This window comes from Varanus komodoensis, unplaced genomic scaffold (genome assembly GCF_004798865.1).
Source record: "Varanus komodoensis strain SLA01 unplaced genomic scaffold, ASM479886v1 scaffold52, whole genome shotgun sequence".
In the NCBI taxonomy this organism is placed as follows: Eukaryota; Metazoa; Chordata; class Lepidosauria; order Squamata; family Varanidae; genus Varanus; species Varanus komodoensis.
In genome coordinates, this window is record NW_025336114.1 from 6,020,395 (window position 1) to 6,040,313 (window position 19,919).

At 41.8% G+C, this 19,919-nt stretch overlaps 1 protein-coding gene across 1 annotated transcript; it reads left to right on the forward strand.

Annotated features, from left to right (window-relative positions):
- The first annotated feature begins 4,281 nt into the window (after positions 1–4,281).
- SYT2 (synaptotagmin 2) lies at positions 4,282–19,918 on the forward strand. The gene is made up of 8 exons (XM_044447534.1): positions 4,282–4,483; positions 5,750–5,910; positions 11,959–12,084; positions 13,540–13,707; positions 15,343–15,510; positions 16,591–16,708; positions 17,635–17,768; positions 19,708–19,918. The coding sequence occupies exons 1-8, from the start codon at positions 4,282–4,284 to the stop codon at positions 19,912–19,914; spliced, it is 1,284 nt and encodes a 427-aa protein (XP_044303469.1). The 3' UTR covers positions 19,915–19,918.
- The last annotated feature ends 1 nt before the right edge of the window (position 19,919 follows it).

Below are 19,919 nucleotides of genomic sequence, written 5' to 3' on the forward strand. Positions count from 1 at the left end.
ATGGATATTGATTCTGGCTGAGGTGTGTGTGTGTGTGTGTGCACGCGCACATGAAGTGGGGCCTGTATTCTGTCAGTTACAGTGCCATGGATGGGGAAGGAGGAACACAAGAGAGGTCCCTTCATGTACACTTGACAAGGATTCCTATATAAGGTTGCCATATCTCAGATCCACTTCCCCTTACCTACCCTCCTCACACTTAAAATTGGAGTAGTCTAATTTGTCTGATCTTCCAATATTGGGAGAATGTTTTCTACCAATTATGTTTCCTTTGACACATTAGCACAAATTTTTGGGGAAAGATCAACTGACTGAAAGAAGACATGCACTGGCCATTTGCTGATGTCTTTGCCATCTTTTCTACTTGCCTTTCTTCCCTGGGAGCTCCCACCATCCCTGCTCCTTGAATTGTAGTTCGTAGGCACCAGGTTAGGAAAGGCTGCTGTACACAAGTCCCAATGTGCAACTATATCTTATATACAATTAAGTATGAGCCCAAAATACTCGGAACAAGAAAGGGAAGGGTGAAAGAGTTTGGACCTTTGGGGAACAGTGTCCCCTCCAGCACACATTTGATCTGCCCTTCCTGGGACCTAGCAGGGTGGTGAAGCTCCAGAACAAGCTTTTTGCAGGTCTGCCTAATTGGGTTTTGGTGCAGTTTTTCTTTAAATACGACTCCTTCCAAAGCCGAAGTGATCATGTAGGGGAAAGCACCTTGATGAAGAGTGTTAAATACTGCATGCTGAACAAAAATAAATCCCAAGGTCACCTATGGAGAGCCACAGCCTGAACTGGCTGTGACTAACAAGGAAAGAGGTTTTGCAGTAATACATGGATAACTCAGAGGAAGCTATCTGTGCACAGTGACAGTGAAAAGGGCAAACTCAATGCTGCCGACTATTCAAAATAAGACCGAAAGGGACGTTGGCAGTAGCATAAATCCATGGTGTAGATTCTTTTCCAGCATTAACCACAGATTGCATTGCCCTGGAGAGAGAGACAGAGAGAGAGAGATTGAGAGAGAGAGAATTCCATGCATGTATGGAGTCCTGTTTGGCCAATGTTTGGAGGGGCGACCACCTGGAAACCACATGTAGCCACCTTGAGTTCCATAATGGAAGAAAGGTAGAATATAAAAGTCATAGATAAAATAGATGCCTGAAGAATCTTGTCCCAGTTCCAATTTGCTCAGTTCCAAGCCTCCATCTCTTATATGTTGCATTCACATTTATTAGTAATGAAAGTATTATGGCTCTCACTGGTTCTCAGAATGGATATGTTTGGCCTCAGCCTCCAACTGTGAGGCAGCATTTTATTTCTAGAATGACTAGAACATATGACTAGAAATGCTTGTAGCACTTTTCTCTTTGGCGTTCAAGAATTCTTGGTGCAGGTATCAGACTCTCACACTTCTCTGAATAGTTCTGTGTGCTTTTTTTTGTTTTTGCTTTTTTGTTTTGTTTTGTTTTGGAAGCTTACCTGCTTAATTGAGAACTTTTGTGCCTGTATGTGTTCAGAATCCTGGATCCAGTTTCAGTTGTCCGAATCATAGCTGATAAGAGAAATCTTAATTTTATATCTTATTACATCCATATAGCTAGTTCTAATATAAAGACAATCAACTATTGTAAGTCGTCCCAAGACATTCTGTAGGGGACAGGATAGAATAGCTTTTAATAAATAAATAAACTCTCTTCTTTGAAATCTTTGAATAACATTGTTTGTCTTTTATTGGAAGGAGCACTGATATATGCTTAGCTTAGGTGAGGTATGCAAAAAGACTTGAACAGCATGAAGCCAAAGGAAAACTGAATGTTTCTGAAAGCCCTCTTGCTTTTGTGATTGATGAATTTTCTCTTCTTGCCACTTGCTGCACTATTCCATGGTATGCAAGTGGGTATCTTGATTTCATAGAAAATTATTAGCCTGAAAGATTGTGATTTTGCCAGTTGTTACCCACAGAAATTCACAACCGAGTGGAGAATTTGAGACGAGGTTCTCAATGTTCAAAACAAGAACGCTGCCCCCTGCACCTTTATATGGAAGCCTACAGGTAGGAGAGAAAATAGAACAGATGGCATGCCTAGTTTGGCATGTATCCTTTCTTCAGATCTCTTGCACTCTCTCCTTCCATGCTTGCCAAGATTACTGCAGGCTACCCAACATTAATTTCCCAACCATTCTCTGGCAGCAGAGTGTGCTGTCTTGCACAGTCCAATCCCAGGGCTACCACCATGCTCTTCCTGCAGGGGACAAGTTGGCGGTAGGGAGTAAAGGTCACACTCGTAATATGGGAGTTCAACTGGTGTACCCTGTCATGTGTATCCTTTCTTACCAGATTGTTTCTAGTGCAAGGGACATTTTGTCTCCTAAGAAAGCATGGATTCAATGAACTATCACAATAATTGGAATTGTTTTTTTCCTTGAAGATGGTATATGCTGAAAAGTATTGGACATTGTGTATCATCTGCTTTTTTAAAATTTATTCTAATGCATCTATACCCTACTTCAACAGAAATTTACCAAAGTTCATACATTGCTTCTTGTTACAGTCTTCCATTGGTAGACTTCATTTTGAAGCTTTGCCTCTTCTTTTCTTTTTGGCAACCTGTTGTTAGGGCTGCCTCATTTTTATTCTGCTCTCTTCTGGCATCTTTCTTCTGTTCTTCTGCAGTAAGTCAGTTTGCATCACCCATATTTTACATTTTCTAGGTGGCAAACCTAACACATGGTAACTGATTCTGTGTGTGCTCTGATGAAACTGATGTGTGGGGAGAAAGATTCAGTGTCTTCGCACTTGGCCTACTTCTCAACAGTTCTTCAGAAGGTGGTAAACTGGGATCTTGAATGTGCTGGGGAAATGCTGAGATATTCTCAGTGTTTTCCACTGTGCCAAAAATAATGCAGATTGCTGTGGCTTCACTGCATAAAAATATTGTTTTAACAGATTCTGTTTGGGAGAAATTGACAGCCTGTTTATAGTTCTGCATATTTCATTTTCCATTACTAAGCTAATCATTCATTGGAGCATCATAGACCCTGAAAGTTAAACATCCTTGCAGGGAATATTAATTGTATTGTAAAGCTAAAGAGTATCCACAAAGTGGTGCTTTCTTCTAGAGATAATAAATGAAATTGTGGGATAAATACAAGAGGCTGAAGAGCATGTAGCATGTTCTGTACTTGAGAACTGGCACAGAAGAGGGAGCTAAGAACTTTAGTATGTGTGACAATTTACTATCTGGCTTTTTTATTTCCCAGTAACAAAAAGGAAGACACAACTTAAATAGCGCAGAAAAGTGATGTTATCAGTTGGTCAGTCCATGCTCTTTCTATTGCTTGAAGCTTTGTTGTCTGAAACCATGTCTCAGTATTTCTACACGGGGATTTTATAACTCATCATTTGGGTTTTTCAAAATTTTACATCTCAAGCAAGATTGTTTCTCATTCATGAAAAGCAGATATATATAATTAGCACATTTGGACCCAACCTGGGAGTGTCGTGCCTGTGTCTTTGGGGCAGATCTGCCTTTAAGAATGCATACAGCAGCGCTGAAGTGGCTTCGATTAAATGGTGGCTCTGATGGCAGTAGAGCAGTCCATCCACTCTGGGCCTCCATCGGAACTTGTGGAGCTATCCGTGGTGCTAAACTCTTTCTTCCGAACAGGGTCAGCTATGTGGAGAGATCTTGTAAGTGGACACCCCACCCCACTGGCACTGAAACCACTAGCCCTGGTGACTAGAAGAATGGGAGGCTACACCGAGCCCTTGTTTGTCTACCGCTATGTCCCTGACTCACCTCCTTGATATTCTTTTTTTTATCTCAGTGGGTCTCACTTCCTGTATCAGAGCCCACCTGAAGGATAGTGACATTGCAGGGCAGAGTACTGGATGATTAGGCATTGGTGTACACTAACTATGCTCTTAATCCTGGACACCAGCTTCCTGGTTTATACTTTACTGGGCCAAACCCCACATTTAAAAAACACAGATCTGCCACCATCACAGGGAGTTTGGGACTTGATCAGCTTATCCATGATGGATCAAAGATAGAAATACAGAGACATAGCATCGTTAGAAATTGTTTGCTTCAGGGAAGAAGCAGAATATTTGTGGAGTGGTTTGAAATGGCAGTATAGCTAATAGTGACATTATAATATGTTTTTGAGAATATACCAGAAAAGCACATGTTTTCAGTATTAAGTGGAATGGTTTAGGGAGGGGCTGGGTCATTATACCGATGTTCCTATGTTTTTCAGAGAACCTGAAAAGCCGCCAAGATGACATTCAGCTTCTTCAAGCCGCACCCCAAGTCAGAAGCTATAATAGTTCCTACGACCACTAATCCACTACCCCCTACCACAACGGTGGCCCCAGCAGTATCAGTGCAAAATGGGACAAAGGCTGGCCCAGTGGAGAGCAAGGCGGATATATTTGTTGATATTAAAGACAAGTTTATGAATGAAATAAATAAGATTCCCTGTAAGTAGCTCACATCTGCTATCTTTTCTGGGAAACATCTGGAAATGATGTGATACTCTGGTCTGCTTGTTCTCTCCCTACGGTTTCTGAACCTGTTCATATCTATAGATTGCAAAAGGTTGGCCTAGAATCAAGTCTGTGTGTGCTTCCTTCACTCTTCCTCCCCACACAGTACCACTAGTAATAACTCTATTAATTACTTGTGGGCTATTACTTACTTGCTGGGGAACACAAGTGGGAGGCTGCTATCACACTAATATCCTATGCATGGGTTTCTCATGGGCAGCTGGCAGGCAACTGTTGGAACAAAATCCTGAATGGGTGGATCTTTGGCCTTATCCAGTGTGGCTCTTCCTCAGTTCAAAAGACCCACAAAAGACCCACAAAATAGGGACACTATTTTGCCATTGGGCAAACTTTTGGGGCATGTTATTTAAAATATGACTGTAATTGCCTGAACTATTAATGAATTGTCATGAAAGAGATGAAGGGAGAGGCTGTTTGCCTTGAAAATGGGTTTTGATATATTGGTGATGATTTATAAGAAATGAAAGGGGTTTTCCCATTGTTGCAAACCTATTGATTGTTAGACTTTATGTCCCCTAAAACACCAAGATTCATTACAAAAATTCAAAGTGGACAAGAAGGTTCAATACTAGGAAAATGCCTTGTATAGGAGAGAGAATGGCCATATGGACTTGCTGACATGCCCATATCTGAGGGCCTGCAGTCAGAGGGCACTTGGTTGGTGCTAGAGACAGGCCTTTTAGGTCAAGGCATCCTCCTGACTTCCTTGCTTCTTGCCTTTCAGCATGTGGAAAAACTGGAATTTTTAATCTGTTTTGTCTTTGGACATCAGTGTTTCTAAACTGTCCTTTCAAATTGTCCATTTTAGGACTGTTTTGATTTTTTAAAAGATAAGCCATGTGTGGAATATTTCCACTCCTGGAGCAAAAGCTGGAGTGGAAATATTCTATTAAGCAAGAACAGACATGCCTCCAGTTTTTTCAGGCTGTGACACCCATAACCCCCAGCCAGTAGAGCTAATGAAAGGGATTATGGGAGTTCTTGTCCAAAATATTTGGAGGATACCAGGTTGCCTACCCCTGCTTGAAATAACCACATAGGTCTCTTAGAAGGTGTGTCGTTTACCTGTATCTGCACCCCCCCCCACCTGCACTGCCGGTGCGCACTGAACTCCTTCCTCTCGTCAGTCTGTGGTGATGACTGTGCCACGGGTGTGCTTTGTGTGCATTCTCCCCCCAGTGCCTCCATGGGCCCTGATTGCAATTGCTGTAGTGGCTGGACTGCTGATCCTCACCTGCTGCTTCTGCATCTGCAAGAAATGCTGCTGCAAGAAGAAGAAGAACAAGAAAGACAAAAAAGGAATGAAAAATGCTATGAACATGAAAGACATGAAAGGCCAGGTGAAAACACCCCTTGGGAAAGAGCAGCTGTGAAGCTGCACTTGGCATGAATCAAGGAGCATTTTTTCCTTCTGTCTAATACTGGTTGAAATGTGGATAAATCAGAATGCATGAGCAAAGAGTTTAGTACATTTATATGCAGAAATACATGTGAACCATAGTCAGGTAGGGCCAGGAGTAAGTTTTAAACCTGGTCCTTCAATGCCTGCAATATCTACCCTATGATCTGTCTTATAAAAGTGGTCCTTGGCATTGGCCAAGGCAGCATGCATGCCAGCCTGATCCTAAACCTGTTAATTTAGAAGTGACTCTTACTTTGGTAAGTATGCTCAGGACTACAGCATTGGTTTGAGATAGGCCATAGTCTTTGAGGGTGCAATTCTATGCATGCTGTGCCAGGAAAAAAATATGAACATTCCCCAGCCAGTTTTACCTGTGGTTCCACACTCATTTATAGGACTGCCAGAGTCTTTGGTGTTTTCAATTTTTAAAGCACTGCAAAAACTTACAAGAGGGGTATAATGTGCACAGCATGGACCTCAAAGCCTTTAGCGTGTCACCTTTACAGCCTACAAATATATTCAGTTGGATCCAGATTTAAGGTGGAGCAACTGACATGAGAGATGCGAACTTCACCACCCACTCCTTCACATGGCAGATCCTCCAGTCCCCTGAAAATGGTGCAGAGAGAGTTGGGAAATCCTGCTGAATGGGGTAAGCCACAATGCAGAGGTAGGGGACTGTAGGGATTAGGCTCACATCTCCTATAATAAAGCCTTCAGAAATTTTTGACTTGGATTCTGATACAGAAATGGAGCAGAGACTGGAATTCTTTGTTGACTTGCCAAGGCCAGTAGACCCAGAGATAAGCCAGGCAGTCACTGAGAATCAGACCATTTCAAATTCTCTGGGGAAGTTTAGAGATGTAGGCAGGGACAGGCCTAACATTATTGGCCCAGTCATTCAGTGACAGGTTAAGAGGACAGAACAATTGAGAAGTGCCAGATGTTTCAGGCAATGGACCCATAAGCAGCAGAATCCATTGGAAGGCAGTCAACTCTTTTTCGATAGGGAGGGAGCAGGTGTAATCAGTTAGAACCAACTTGAAGCATTTCCCGAATGTCCAGTAGTCGATTTCTTCTTTTTTCTTTTGTTACTGACATCTTCTTTCCTATCACAAAGCCAGTCTACCTGGCCAGCTTAGACAATAATAAAGACTTCAGTTAGAAAGTCCCAATCTGTTTGGAAAGAGAGAGGAAAAGACCAGCCATGACAGGGATCTCCGAAAATTGGTCTGAGGGTTGTTCCAAAAGATGCAAAAGGTCCTACTTCTTGTGGAAACCAATTCCAGAGACAGCCCAACATCTGCATTCTTCCTTAGGTCCACTACAACCAATGCAATTAATTCTAGAACCAAACTTAAGTAATTAGATAGGTCATCCTTCATTAACCAGATGTCCTCCAGATATTTGAACTTCAGCCTCTATCAGCTCCAGCCAGCAAGAGCGGTGTTCAAAAGCATTTAGAGGGCACCTGTATGAAGAAGGAGAGGTAGGGTATATCATACTATAATACTGTGTTAGGACTTATGCACTTCTAGTAAACTGAAAAAGCCAGAAGCTTTCAGGACCAGCTATCCAGTCCTTCTGGCCCACACAAACAATGTGCATATGCATGTATGGATGACTAGATATTCTCAGTTATATCTTCTAGCTTTTCTATAACAAAACCACATCAAAACATGTATAGGAAAATCTAAATAGAAGTTACAGGCAAGTTCTATTTCTGTTCCATGGTGCATTTGAAAGCTGTTTTAAACTTTGGCACAGTTTTGCAGTAAGAGGCAGTAATGCTACAGCAAACTGCAGTACTTTTGGTAAACCTGACCATGAGGCCTATTCCCAGCCTATGGAGCACCAGGAATCCACAGAAGGAAGCAACCCATTTCCTTTAACCTACCAACAATGATGCATATTAACTTTAAAGTTGTTTAGCTTTTGATGGTGGAAAATGTCAGGTCACTGAAAGCACTAGCGGATCTGTATGAGAGATGCTCCCTGGAAGCAGCATTCTCAAGACCATCTGTAAATCGTAATTCATAAAAATGTCTGGTTCAGCATCTTACCTGATGCCACCATCTCACCGACTGCATATTTTTTACTGCTTAGGGTTCTATTGTTTCCCTTCATAGCAGCAATCAAACTACCTCAGCAGCAGATCTGATTAGCAATTAAGGCAGACACACTCTGGATGGTTTGATGAACTTTGCATTCTTTTTTATATCTGGGCCTTTTAATTTAGCAACTTGGGCAGCTGGCTGAGGAACGGAACTTTTATAGCCCATATTGCTAAAAGTATTTTTTGTGCATGCAGTAATGAGGCTGTTTGCATGAGTGGCTTTAAGGAAGCACAGCTGAGAGCTGTCTAGTCATTCAGAATCTGCTGTGTGTAAAAAGACCAGAGAAAATTGAGGTGACATGGCTACCTCTATCTATTTAAAGGAAAGGCTTTCCCCTGACGCTCAGCTTTATGTCACTTTCTGTGCCCAATCTACAGAAAATATTTAGAATTATAGAGTTAAGGTTGTGCTCAATACATGTTCTGAAATGCAGGATGTACCTGTAACATCATCAACAGATTAACAGTCTCTGCCGAAATACCCCCAGCAAAGGAGAACTCATCACTCATCAACAGCTCTCGGCTGTTGAACAATTCTCACCTTTAGGATGTTTCTCCCAGCACTCATTCATTCATTCAACATTTTTGTATACCCTTTCATAGCTCTCTGGACAGTTTATATGATGAAAGCCAACAACATAAAACAACATAAATAACACAGTTAAGCACAATTCAGACAGTTAAAACCAGAATATCAGTAATAGCCAAAGAGTTTAGCCAAACTCTGCTTTCTTGCCATTTCTACCCATTGTTTCTAGCCCTGGTTCCAAGAGCAGTAGCAGCATTATAGCTCTCCAGATATTTGAAGACTGCCTTCATGTCTCCCCTTAGTCTTCTCTTTTGCAGTTTAAGCATATCACAGGTATATCTTTTTAAGAAGTCCTGAATAATGTCTAGTTTTGGTCTAGAGAAGAAATGGCTACAGTATATGATTTCCCTTCTCATCTTCTGCTGTGATAACCCATTTCTAGGCTGAGCTTTATACAAATGGACTATAGTTTTCTGCTGTCATTGTATGTGGAGAAGAGAGCCTTGTCTATATTGATATCAGCAGCCATGCATCGCCCGCTTCATCCAAAGGAAAAACACCAATAGGAAAGGGGAATATTAGCATTTTGCCCTCCCTGTAGACCTCTGGGAGCAAATGATCCCACCCACTCAGTCAGGCAATACAAGTCGCTACCTGTTTTTGCTTTGCACTTCATGCTTCATTTTGTTGTTGAGGTGTTTTTCTTTCTGTTTTTGTTTTGCTTTGTTTTGCCTCTTTGTAAAAGGTCCTTTCCAGCACCAGACACCAGTATGCTATCTTCTAGTTACTGCATTGCATAGAAAGCCATGTTTTCTCTTTCTCTCCCTCTTTTCCCCTATGTATTTCTGTGCTTTTTGGCATCCAGAGAAACACAGGTCTAGTTGCTTCCTTCAGGCTTTTTCTGAGAAAATTTACTATTAACATGAATTTGCTGGTTTAAAATAGAGCGTGTGGCAAACTGCCTGTTTTTGCACCCTTCTATGCAAAATGAAAATTGGAGCAAGACACATGAGTATCTTATGGACAAGTGCACTTATATGTGATAAGTGCACTTTCAAAAAGAGCATCCATAAGTTGGCCTCTTCTGTTTTGAAGGAAAAGCTGTGTGGGGAACCAACTTATAATATGATCCTAGCTGAAAGCAACTCTTAAATAACCACTGTCCATTGTTGGGTTACTTGAGGGTTGTTTCCTCTTCAGAAAAGCCATGCTTCCCAGGTTCAGATGATGGGGCAAGCTGCAGCCAGGTAGGTCGTTAGGCAAATTGTGTCCAGCACATGCTGCATTTTAATCCATGTCTTGTTTGGGCATTGGTGACCATGTGTGTTGGCAATGTTTTCAACAGAAATTATTCTGTACTAGGCATGCATAGTATTATGGTCATACCTAAACCCATGGCTAAGGTTCTACTTGAAGGAGGCTCATGCTATGTTGTACCACATGAAGTTGTGGCTATTGAATGAATCTGCCCATGAGAGTGAGATTTGGGCAGGGGTGGGGGAAGGTCATCACTTCTGCTATCATTCTACTGCAAGCTTATAGCTGATTACTTGGAAGATTAACATCCTGTTTAAGATACTGAAGCCTTTGTGGTTACAACTGATCACTATTTCACTCAACAATATGCATTATTATCATTATTATTGTTATACCCATTATTATCATTCTCTCCATGGAGCTAAAGCAAAACAATTCCAATGCAAGGCCTGGGCTGATTTAGGGCAAACAGCACCTGTGGGGGAAATGTATCAGTAGCACGATCTGGGCTGGGCCCCCACACAGAGCTTTTCTTCTTCAGAAAATAGAGGCAACAAACTTATGCCTAGTCTTGATGCAACAAATCACTGAGCATTTAAAATACATTTCTGTTAATTGGCTTCCTTCTGAATAAGTCTGACCAATGTATATTAAGGCCTTAGAAGGTGTGGAATCTGCAGTTTCTCAGGAGCACTGGGTATTGGTGATGATTTGTGCTGTTTTTGTCTCTATAATGCCCTTCTCTTCCTTCTCTGTGCTTTCCTTATCCTCCTTCTGTGTTGTTCTGTCTCCACCTTTTCTGACTAACCTGGATGTCAACTAACGGTAGGTCCTGATGTAAACACCACCTCCCTTTTAAGTGGAAAAGGGACAAGGGAAGGGGGTTTATCTCAGATATACTCCCTGAGGTTCCATACTTAGATTTTATTTAGAGGATGGTATTAAACCTGACACTGGACTTGAATTGAGAAAAGTGAACACAATTTTCTCTGGATTCTGGTTGAAGGGAGATTAAATGTCAAGTAAATTCCTCCAAAACTAGCCAGTTTGAAATGAGGTCAAGTCCAAATTCAGTTTCATGCTAATCCAAGTAAACAAGATGTTTGCTGGATAACTAATATCGCATCCAAAACTAAGGACAGATCTGTTTGCTATTGGATGAAGTTCCCTTTCAAGTTTACATGGGCTAAGTATGGTAAATGAAAAAATGCATTACTAGCTACTAGCTGCTTGCGCGTATTTTTCAAACATCACTGGGGGAGGAACCAGTTTTCAGAATATATTTTCAGACTTTATTAACAAATACAATAGCAGCAAAATTTAAAAGCCTGGGTAAGAAGCACGAGTGTGCACCTGAGTGCAGGGATGGGTGCATGGATGAGGGTACCTATCTTATTTGATTTAAGCAAGATAAGGAAGAAAATGCTGGAGTTAGCTGAGGACCCTGTTTCTGGCCACCAAGCCCTTCAGTGAACTGCACTGCTACCTCCATACTGTTACTGAACTTCCAGGCTGCTTCTCCTGCTGGGTGTCTACTCTCCTTTCTTTAGCCCTTCTTGCCAGAGATTGGAATCTTTCATTAATATACCCAAGTAGACCATTCCCTGGCTACACCTGTCTCTCTAGGCATTCTTACGTGTTCTCAGTTCCCATTTAGTTTAAAAGTCCAGTCTTTGTATTCCCAAAGCTTAGACACTAACCCTTTGTGCTAAAAAGATTTTTCTTTTGTTAATCGTAGTGCTGTGTTCTGCCTATATATTTTACAAAATCTCCCATCCAGTAGGTAGAGGGGGTTGTTTCTCTGCACTAGCACTGCATTTATGAGAGGAGGAACATGCCAAATGCCATATTGTCTTTAGAGTTCTTAGGGAGAGTAAATGCCAGTGAGGTTGGGCTTCCTTCCCCTTTTCATCTGGCTCCTGGAAATACATTTTGCCACTCTTGAAGTCAAGCTTCCTGAGCTGTATGCATATGTATTTCAATTCTAAGGTAAGGCTATGGGAGAAAGGATATGAGTGTGAAGGGAAAGTAGGTTCTCACTTTATAGTCACTTGAAAAATGTTGTGGTCTTGCTTTTCTTTCAGGACAAACAGGATGATGACGATGATGGAGATGGTGATGAAGAGGGGGGAGAAGAGGAAGAAGAGAAGGAGCCAGAGAACTTGGGCAAGCTGCAGTTCTCCCTAGACTATGATTTCCAGGCCAACCAGGTAATGTGTGCAAGTGAATATGTGGGGCAAGGACACATCACAGGTCACCCTAATCTTTACTACCATGGGAGTCTTGACAGAGGCTCATTCCTGCTGGTTCCAGGAAACTAGTTAACATCTGGAAATGGCCATCCAATCTTTTGTTTGACCTTGCTCTAAAATGATTTTCATAAAAGGGATCCTGGGATTACACCATGCCCTTGGCCAAGCTTCAAGACAGACCTCAGATGTTTTGTCAGGCTCAGACTGAAGTCCAAAGGCCTTGAGGCAGAAGATGTGGTCAGAAACAGGCTTGTGGTCAAGTTTCACAGGGCAAGCTGCTCAGACTGGGGAACTAAGCCTGGAGCAACATCATCTCTAGTTCCTCTGGCTACCTGGACTGACCATGCAGATGAGCTTCCATTCCCTCTCTAGCTATTCTAAGGTTGGCACTGCAGCCCAGGAATGATCAGCTGCCTGTAACTTGCCTCAGAGGCATGGGGAGTTAGGCTCCCTGAGTCCTTGGTTCAAGTTCCCCAGTTCAAGTTAGTTTCTTAGCAGCTAACTAACAAGTTAGTTTCTTAGCAGCTCAGGCTGGTTCACACATCACAATACCCCATATTGAAAACAAGCCATGGTGTGTTGGTTAATTGCTCACTAAGCCACAGTGTTACTGACAGTTTGATACTCAGCAGTTTACCATGGTTTGCTTCTCCATTCATCCTCCAGCCTGCTGCCAGCACATATCCCAGTAGCCTTTGCATAATGTTGCCAGGATAATATTGTCCCCACTCTCCTTTCTTTCCTTGCAAAGCACCTGCGTTGCCATATATATGCCATATCTTCTCATTAGAGCTTCTCATTATGTGCTAACCTGTTCACTCTGAAAACAATGTGTTTTCACTCTGAAAATGATGTGACAAGCCACTATGATGCTAAAAAAAGTGACAACTTATCATGGACTGCCATGTTTTGGATTGCAATGCACTGGATTGTCAATGTCATGCACAAACACATGTAAGAGTGTCTTAATAGGGGGATGGAATTTTTAGTAGAGGAGCAGTAATTAAAATGAGTGATTGGCCCTTTACCTGTCCATTTTCTCCACTACAAGTCATTCCCAATCCACTTTCTACCCTAACAACAAATGTCTGGGAAGCAGTTAGCAGGGTGATTATTTAGAAGAGAAATGTCTTGTGTGGGGAAAGGAGTTAAAGATCCTTTTATTCCTGCTCAAAATTCTCCTTGCTTGATACAGCTTCTCTTTAAAAGAACAGCGTACCTATGTGTGTGTGATATATGGTCAGAAACTGGGAGCTTGTCTAATGCAAGTTTTTCGGGGCTTAGCCAATTCAGCAGAAGGTAGACAGCAGGTTAAAGGCGAGACCTGGCCTGAACCCTTCCTCCCCAAATTACTGACATGTTGTATTCCAAATCTTCTTTGCTTCCTGAAAGCTGTCTTTCTTTCCATGACAGCTCACAGTAGGGATCCTCCAAGCAGCTGAGCTCCCGGCACTCGATATGGGTGGCACTTCAGACCCCTATGTCAAAGTCTTCCTACTTCCTGACAAGAAGAAGAAATTTGAGACCAAAGTGCAAAAGAAGACTCTCAATCCAACCTATAATGAGACTTTTGTTTTCAAGGTAAGGCTTCTCCTGGTCTAAGTGTCCTATGCAGCTAATCCATTGCACAGATCTAGTTTTGCTTGCAACAAATAGCAGGTGTCATCCCAAAACTCAGGTGTAGTCCAAAGGAAGAAAATTGGCATGTGAAAGTTCCAGACCAAATATGGGTGGTCAGGAAAGGAGTTCAAGAGAAGTAACGAAGCCTCTGAGAATTATGGTTCATAGGGCAAACCTGCCAGTAATGAGCAGGAATGTCAGAGCACGCAGGGGTAAGAAGAGTAGCTACTAGAACATCTCATGATATGTAAAGAGCAAGTTTTTAAATGGCTAACAAGATTCAGCACTGATAAGGGCAGCATGATGTACCCTGGAAAAGCTGTGTCTAATTACATATAAGCAAATTAGCAGTTAGAAAATAGACATTAGTTGTACCACAGTAAGTCTCTGAAAACATCTGTTCTGTGTGTGATGCTTCCACAAGATAATGTAGCAGTAACTATATTTCCTTCTGCCAGAACATGGCTGATATTGTACATGGTGCATAACCATGGGTGGCCGCCACTATGGCCAATGGTCAGGGATAATGGAGGCTGGGAAAACTATGGAGGGCCACAGGTTCCACACCCCTTTTCCAGAACCATGAACAACTACGTGTTTGTTTCCAGTGTGAAACATAAGCAGCTGAAAAAATCCAGATATCCAGCGGTCTGGAATTCTGACCTCACTGTGTTTGTGTCTTGCATTGTAGACCTCAATAACCTGTCATTAAGCCAATTCTCAAGACACTCATTCATCCTACTGGAGTAGTAATTTAATCCAGAGCTTACTGTCGCAATTTTAAAGTATAGTTGATTTTTTATTCTAAGTATGTGTATTCTGTCTCCATGAGAAAAATTCCAAAGGCACCTCACAGTCTAGGACAACATATTAAGACCAATAATACAATGCACAATAATCAAGAGTAGAAAAGGAAAAAGAAAAAAGGTGCAGGAGGTAAAGTCACAATGGGGAGAGCCATATTTCTGCCTGCACAGCCGCCCCTGAAGAGGGCACTGCAGCGTCATGTAACATTGCACCCAAGGGTGCTTGGTCCCAGGAATATGGCCGAGCTGCCTAGTGCTGCCAGCCTCAGAAATGGCAGCAAAACCAGTCTGTCAAGATCAATCCTATGTTTCGCCTCCCAAGACAAATCAAAATGCTTGGGCTAAAGATATGACCTCAGCACTTTATCATAAGGGTTTAGGAAAATACTTGCCATTATACATTTGGATAACTTTACAGAAATGGTTCAAAGAATAAATAGACCTAATTCTAGATTTATTTATTTATTCATTTAATTCTGCTACCAATTACTGCTCATCTTTTTTTGATGAAAAAGAAAGTGAAGCCAGAATATAAATGTAGAAAGACTGGATTTGTCACCTTGCTGTAAATCATTTTGTTTTGTGCCTTTCTTGATCTTTTTTGTTGTTCTGTTTTAATATTTTTCTTTTTGTTGTTTTTGTTAAATAACAGTGTCTGTTCCTTAAAAATGACTTTCTTTACTGTCTTTACATAAAATCTCGCAAGACTGTTTGGACAAATTTTTGGATAGTCTTTTCCTGTTAGCTAGCGCTTCACAGACAATTGTACAATAATCCTACTCTGTAACAGATCCCCTATCAGGAGCTAGGCGGGAAAACCTTGGTGATGGCCATCTATGACTTCGACCGCTTCTCCAAGCATGACATCATTGGAGAAGTCAAGGTGCCCATGAACACTGTGGACTTGGGACAGCCCATTGAAGAATGGCGGGATCTAGAAAGTGCAGAAAAAGAAGAGGTAAGAAGGAGAGGCTAGAAAAGAATGTACATTTATTTTTTCCTTTGCCATTTGTTTCTGTCCTGTTTATTTGGCCTCAACTGTATGAATGTGAATACTGATACTTCATGTGAGTGTCCTGAAGCATTTGGGAGCAAAGCTCACACTGGGGACATAAAAATGTTGCGGGAAATAGTCCTTGATGGGCAGTGTTGCCTTCTATGAAGTACAGAGAAATATTCCATCTAGCCAGTCTGTAGCCTGGCTTTTTGACATTTAGCTGTCTCAGTGAGAGATAATTTGACTCTGTCACCATCAGAAAATTGGAAGCTGACTGGTCTAGTCTAAAAGCCCCATCTCCATCTGCCTTATTTGCAGGATAGGACCTGGGATCAGCATTGATAAGTGTGTAGTGACTTACTGAACACCTAATTCTCCATCCTGCTGAAACTTGTGATGCACTTAATGTATAAAGAGATCTCAATGCACTGTGAACTTACTGTCAGCAATTTCTATCTGTTTGTCTAAATTAAAGCCCCTCTCCAGCATACCAGCCAATTGAATGCCCCTGTGTCTCTCTTGTCCTTCCCACTTGATTTCGTACCTACTTGCTGCTTTCTGGATGGGAAAGCAAGTATTCTATAGTCAGGAGCTGAAGGTGGGTTGAGATGTTTCTATCTAATACACCTGGCACAGGGTGTCTTGTTTTCCCAACCTGAGGAGCAGCTGGAAGTGACATCAGAAACTACCAGAAAGCAGCAGAAACCAGGACGTGTCTGATTTGGTGGCGCTCCAGACCAACATTCCCCAACTGGGCACTCTTCCAGTTGTGTTAGACTACAATCGCGATGGGTCGGACACACTTCCTAACAACAACAGTAACAATCATCCAGTTAGCAGCTGTACTGGAGCAGATGGCAGGAGTTGAGGACCAACTCATCAGCCCAATGGCAGGTTGGGGAAGGCTGTGCTTACATGAAAGGAAAGCTTGTGGCAGGTTCACGGCATTGTGCACATTCTCAGTCTTAGATTCAGAACATTTATGACACAGTGTATAATTCCTGAGCTCATTGTTCATTTTTTCCCTGTGTTTGTCAACAGCCAGAGAAGTTGGGAGACATCTGTATCTCATTACGTTACGTGCCCACTGCTGGAAAACTTACTGTCTGTATCTTGGAAGCCAAGAACTTGAAAAAGATGGATGTCGGGGGACTTTCAGGTGAGTGCAGGATAACTTTACATCCACCAGATGGCATCTCTGAGCCAATGCAGAAGCATTCATGGGAACTTCTTTCTCTAACACAACAGAGACATAAAGCAACTCTTGCTTCAGTTGCCTTGTAATGAGGAAAGTATAGTCTACATTGTCCAGAATGCTCATTCTCACGGAAAAGGCCTTTCCTCTGCCTCTTAAGGTCATTCAAGCTTCAGTCATAAAAATGCTCTCAGCCATCAGTGCAGAATTTCAGGATTTTTGTCCCCACAGGCATTATTGGTATCACCTTGAATTCAAGATGCAGCCCTCTCTTTTCCATCTTCTTGTCCCAGAGAAGTGATGGAAATCATGCACAAGTATCACAGGGACATCAGAGGAGCATGCTGGATCACAACAAGCGTCCTTCTGCTTCAGCATTCATTTTGCACAATGCCAACCAGCTGCCAAGGACAAATGCATGTGGAGGACATGAGTGCAACAGAGCCTTCTTGCTCACGTTCCCCAGCAACTGGTGTGCATGGGCCTACTGCCACTGATGGCAAAGGTATCTCATGGTCATCAGGCCTAGTAGCTATTGATAGTTTTGATATTGAAGGCACCCATCTTAGTCTGTGCAGAAAAACAAGGAACCTTGTGGCACCTTGAAAACCAACACATGCATTTTGTATATGTTTTTGTGGACCACAGCCAATTTCATCAGATGTTAATAATAAATAATTCTACAATAAATATTGTATAACTGCTGTTCTGCACTGCCTCCTATTTGGAACTATGAAGCAAAACATTAACAGCATCTCTGACCATTCTTTCCATCTGTACAACATACTTAATTCCCAGCTATTCTGTCTTGAGCTTTCTCTTTCCTATAGTCTTGTCTTCAAATGTGCATTGCTGCCTGCAAATCAGAAGTACTTGATCTTATATTCCAGATCCCTATGTGAAAATTCACCTGCTACAGAATGGCAAGAGGCTCAAGAAGAAGAAGACCACTGTCAAGAAGAAGACCCTGAATCCCTACTTCAACGAATCGTTCAGCTTTGAGATTCCCTTTGAACAGATACAGGTTTGCATGCTGCTCACTTGGGGAAATTTAGTGGGGTGAAGGGAAGAGGTAGATGCAAAGTGTTCCCAAGTCACATTGCTCATCAGTGGCGAACTCTGCCACCTTGCCTGGGTCATGGGACTTTGCATCGGCCGCATGCATTTTATTCTCCAAGCACAAGAGAGAAATCTCTGGTTGGTTTGTAATGACCTAGTTTCTTCTCTGCTGCTGACCGTTCAAGTTTAGCAGTGGAATGGTCCAAAGGGGTTCAAAAGGAGGTGAAATGTGTGGAAAGTAAACATGGTGGAAGAGTTGATCTACATAATTAAGGGTGTAATTCTACCTGTGTAGGCAGGGAAAAACGTTCTACAACTGACAGCTGGGAGTTAGAAGCCTTTTTTATCTAAACATGCATAGGATTGTACCCCCTCCTATGCATTTTCTCATGAGACCAAGCCTGCTAGACCAATCGTCCCTTGAGGAAGGGGAGTCCTAGGAAAGCTGCACAGAAGAGGGGCATGATAAGAGCCTGCATCGTTAACAATAGCTCAGAAGCAAGAAGGACCCTTTTTTTGTTTTTAGATCATGTGCACATGAATGGCAGAAGGCACCAGCTTAGAGCAGCCTTCCCCAAATCCGCCATGAATGATAGGAATTGCAGTCAAACAAATCTAGATGGCACCAAGTTGAGGAAGTCTGTTTCAGATGTTGCATATTTGTGTGGCATAAACATCACAGAGGTTTTGCTTTCCTATGTGAGCATGTTTATTAGTGCCATGCCAAATCCCTTAATGCTCTTTAGCAGCCTCTTAGTTCCCCTGAGAAAGAGGCAGCTATTATTCTGCCTCTTTCACTGGGATATTGAGAATTTGGGGGGAAATTTTCAGGGTACAAATCTTCAGTGCTCACTTTACTGTAGGAGTTGGTGAGGAGCTTGTATGTGCTCTTTATTTTACCATTTTTATCCCTGTTCTGTCCTTGCAGCCTCTTCAGCTGCTTGAGCTTCTTAGACAATTCCCTAGAGGTTTCAGCCAGGAATTCCACCCTTGGGGCTTTCCAGCGCTGTTTGCTGAATCCCTGAAAACTCAGCAAGGCATCCTTGTTGCTGTTAGGACTTTTAATAATGCCTTGCTCAAGCAAATGGTCTGAAATAAATAGACTGAAAATTTAGCAATGTGCTAGTTTTGTCATTACTATTAATAAGAATGCATGTTTAAATGTTGCTCAATTAATTGCGGTACATTTTAGTTGATTACAAATTTCTAAAACTGATTAATCTAATCAGTTAATTGATGTAAACATTGCTGTCCTTGTCATCACACACCATCCCTGTGTTCACATGCTTGTAAATGAGTCTTGTGTGAACACAGCCTCTCTCTAAATGAAGTGTATTACCTTGTCAGGGTTTTTCTGGTTAGGTACATGAAATAGATTTTCAGCCAATATATTTTCCCCAAATTACCCTCTGTTGTTTGTCCTTTGATCCTAAAATAATCCCAGTGCAAGACTATGTTAGTTCCTTGCTCGATGCATGAGCAAGGAACTAACATAGTCTTCCTTTTGCAACAGCAATATATTCAAATCCAAAATAAGTCAGAATGGTCAGAATATAAAAGAGAAAAGAACTGATTTTTCTACGTAGATTTAACAATGTATTTATTTAATTCTTTATTATATTTTTAATCTTCCCAATAGCAAACATTCTCTGAGCAGAAAATGAGCAGTTAAAAGAAAAAAGTACAATACAAATAATTTAAAAGAATAAATATTTAAAAGAATAAGAAAGTACACAAAATGATGAACAGCACTGGAATAGATAAACATAAAGCTATCTAAGAACATTCATAAAAATCAAGTGGACACCCACTTTTCTACAATAGGTCATGGTGGGCATTGCAACAAAATCATCATCCATCATCGTCGTCATCAATCTCTTTCTCTCTTCTTGTTTCTTTTCCAGAAAGTGCAAGTTGTGATTACCGTGCTGGATTATGACAAGCTGGGAAAGAATGAAGCCATTGGAAAAATATTTGTTGGTAACAATGCTACCGGCACGGAGCTTAGGCACTGGTCTGACATGTTGGCTAACCCACGTCGCCCCATTGCCCAGTGGCATTCCTTGAAGCCTGAAGAAGAGGTGGACGCAGCTCTCGGGAAAAATAAATAGGCAGC

Coding starts and splice junctions, on each gene's coding strand:
- SYT2 (XM_044447534.1), top strand. CDS start 4,282: ATGACATTCAGCTTCTTCAAGCCGCACCCCAAGTCAGAAGCTATAATA. Junction 5,911..11,958: donor TGAAAGACATGAAAGGCCAG/GTGAAAACACCC, acceptor CTTTTCTTTCAG/GACAAACAGGATGATGACGA. Junction 13,708..15,342: donor ATGAGACTTTTGTTTTCAAG/GTAAGGCTTCTC, acceptor ACTCTGTAACAG/ATCCCCTATCAGGAGCTAGG.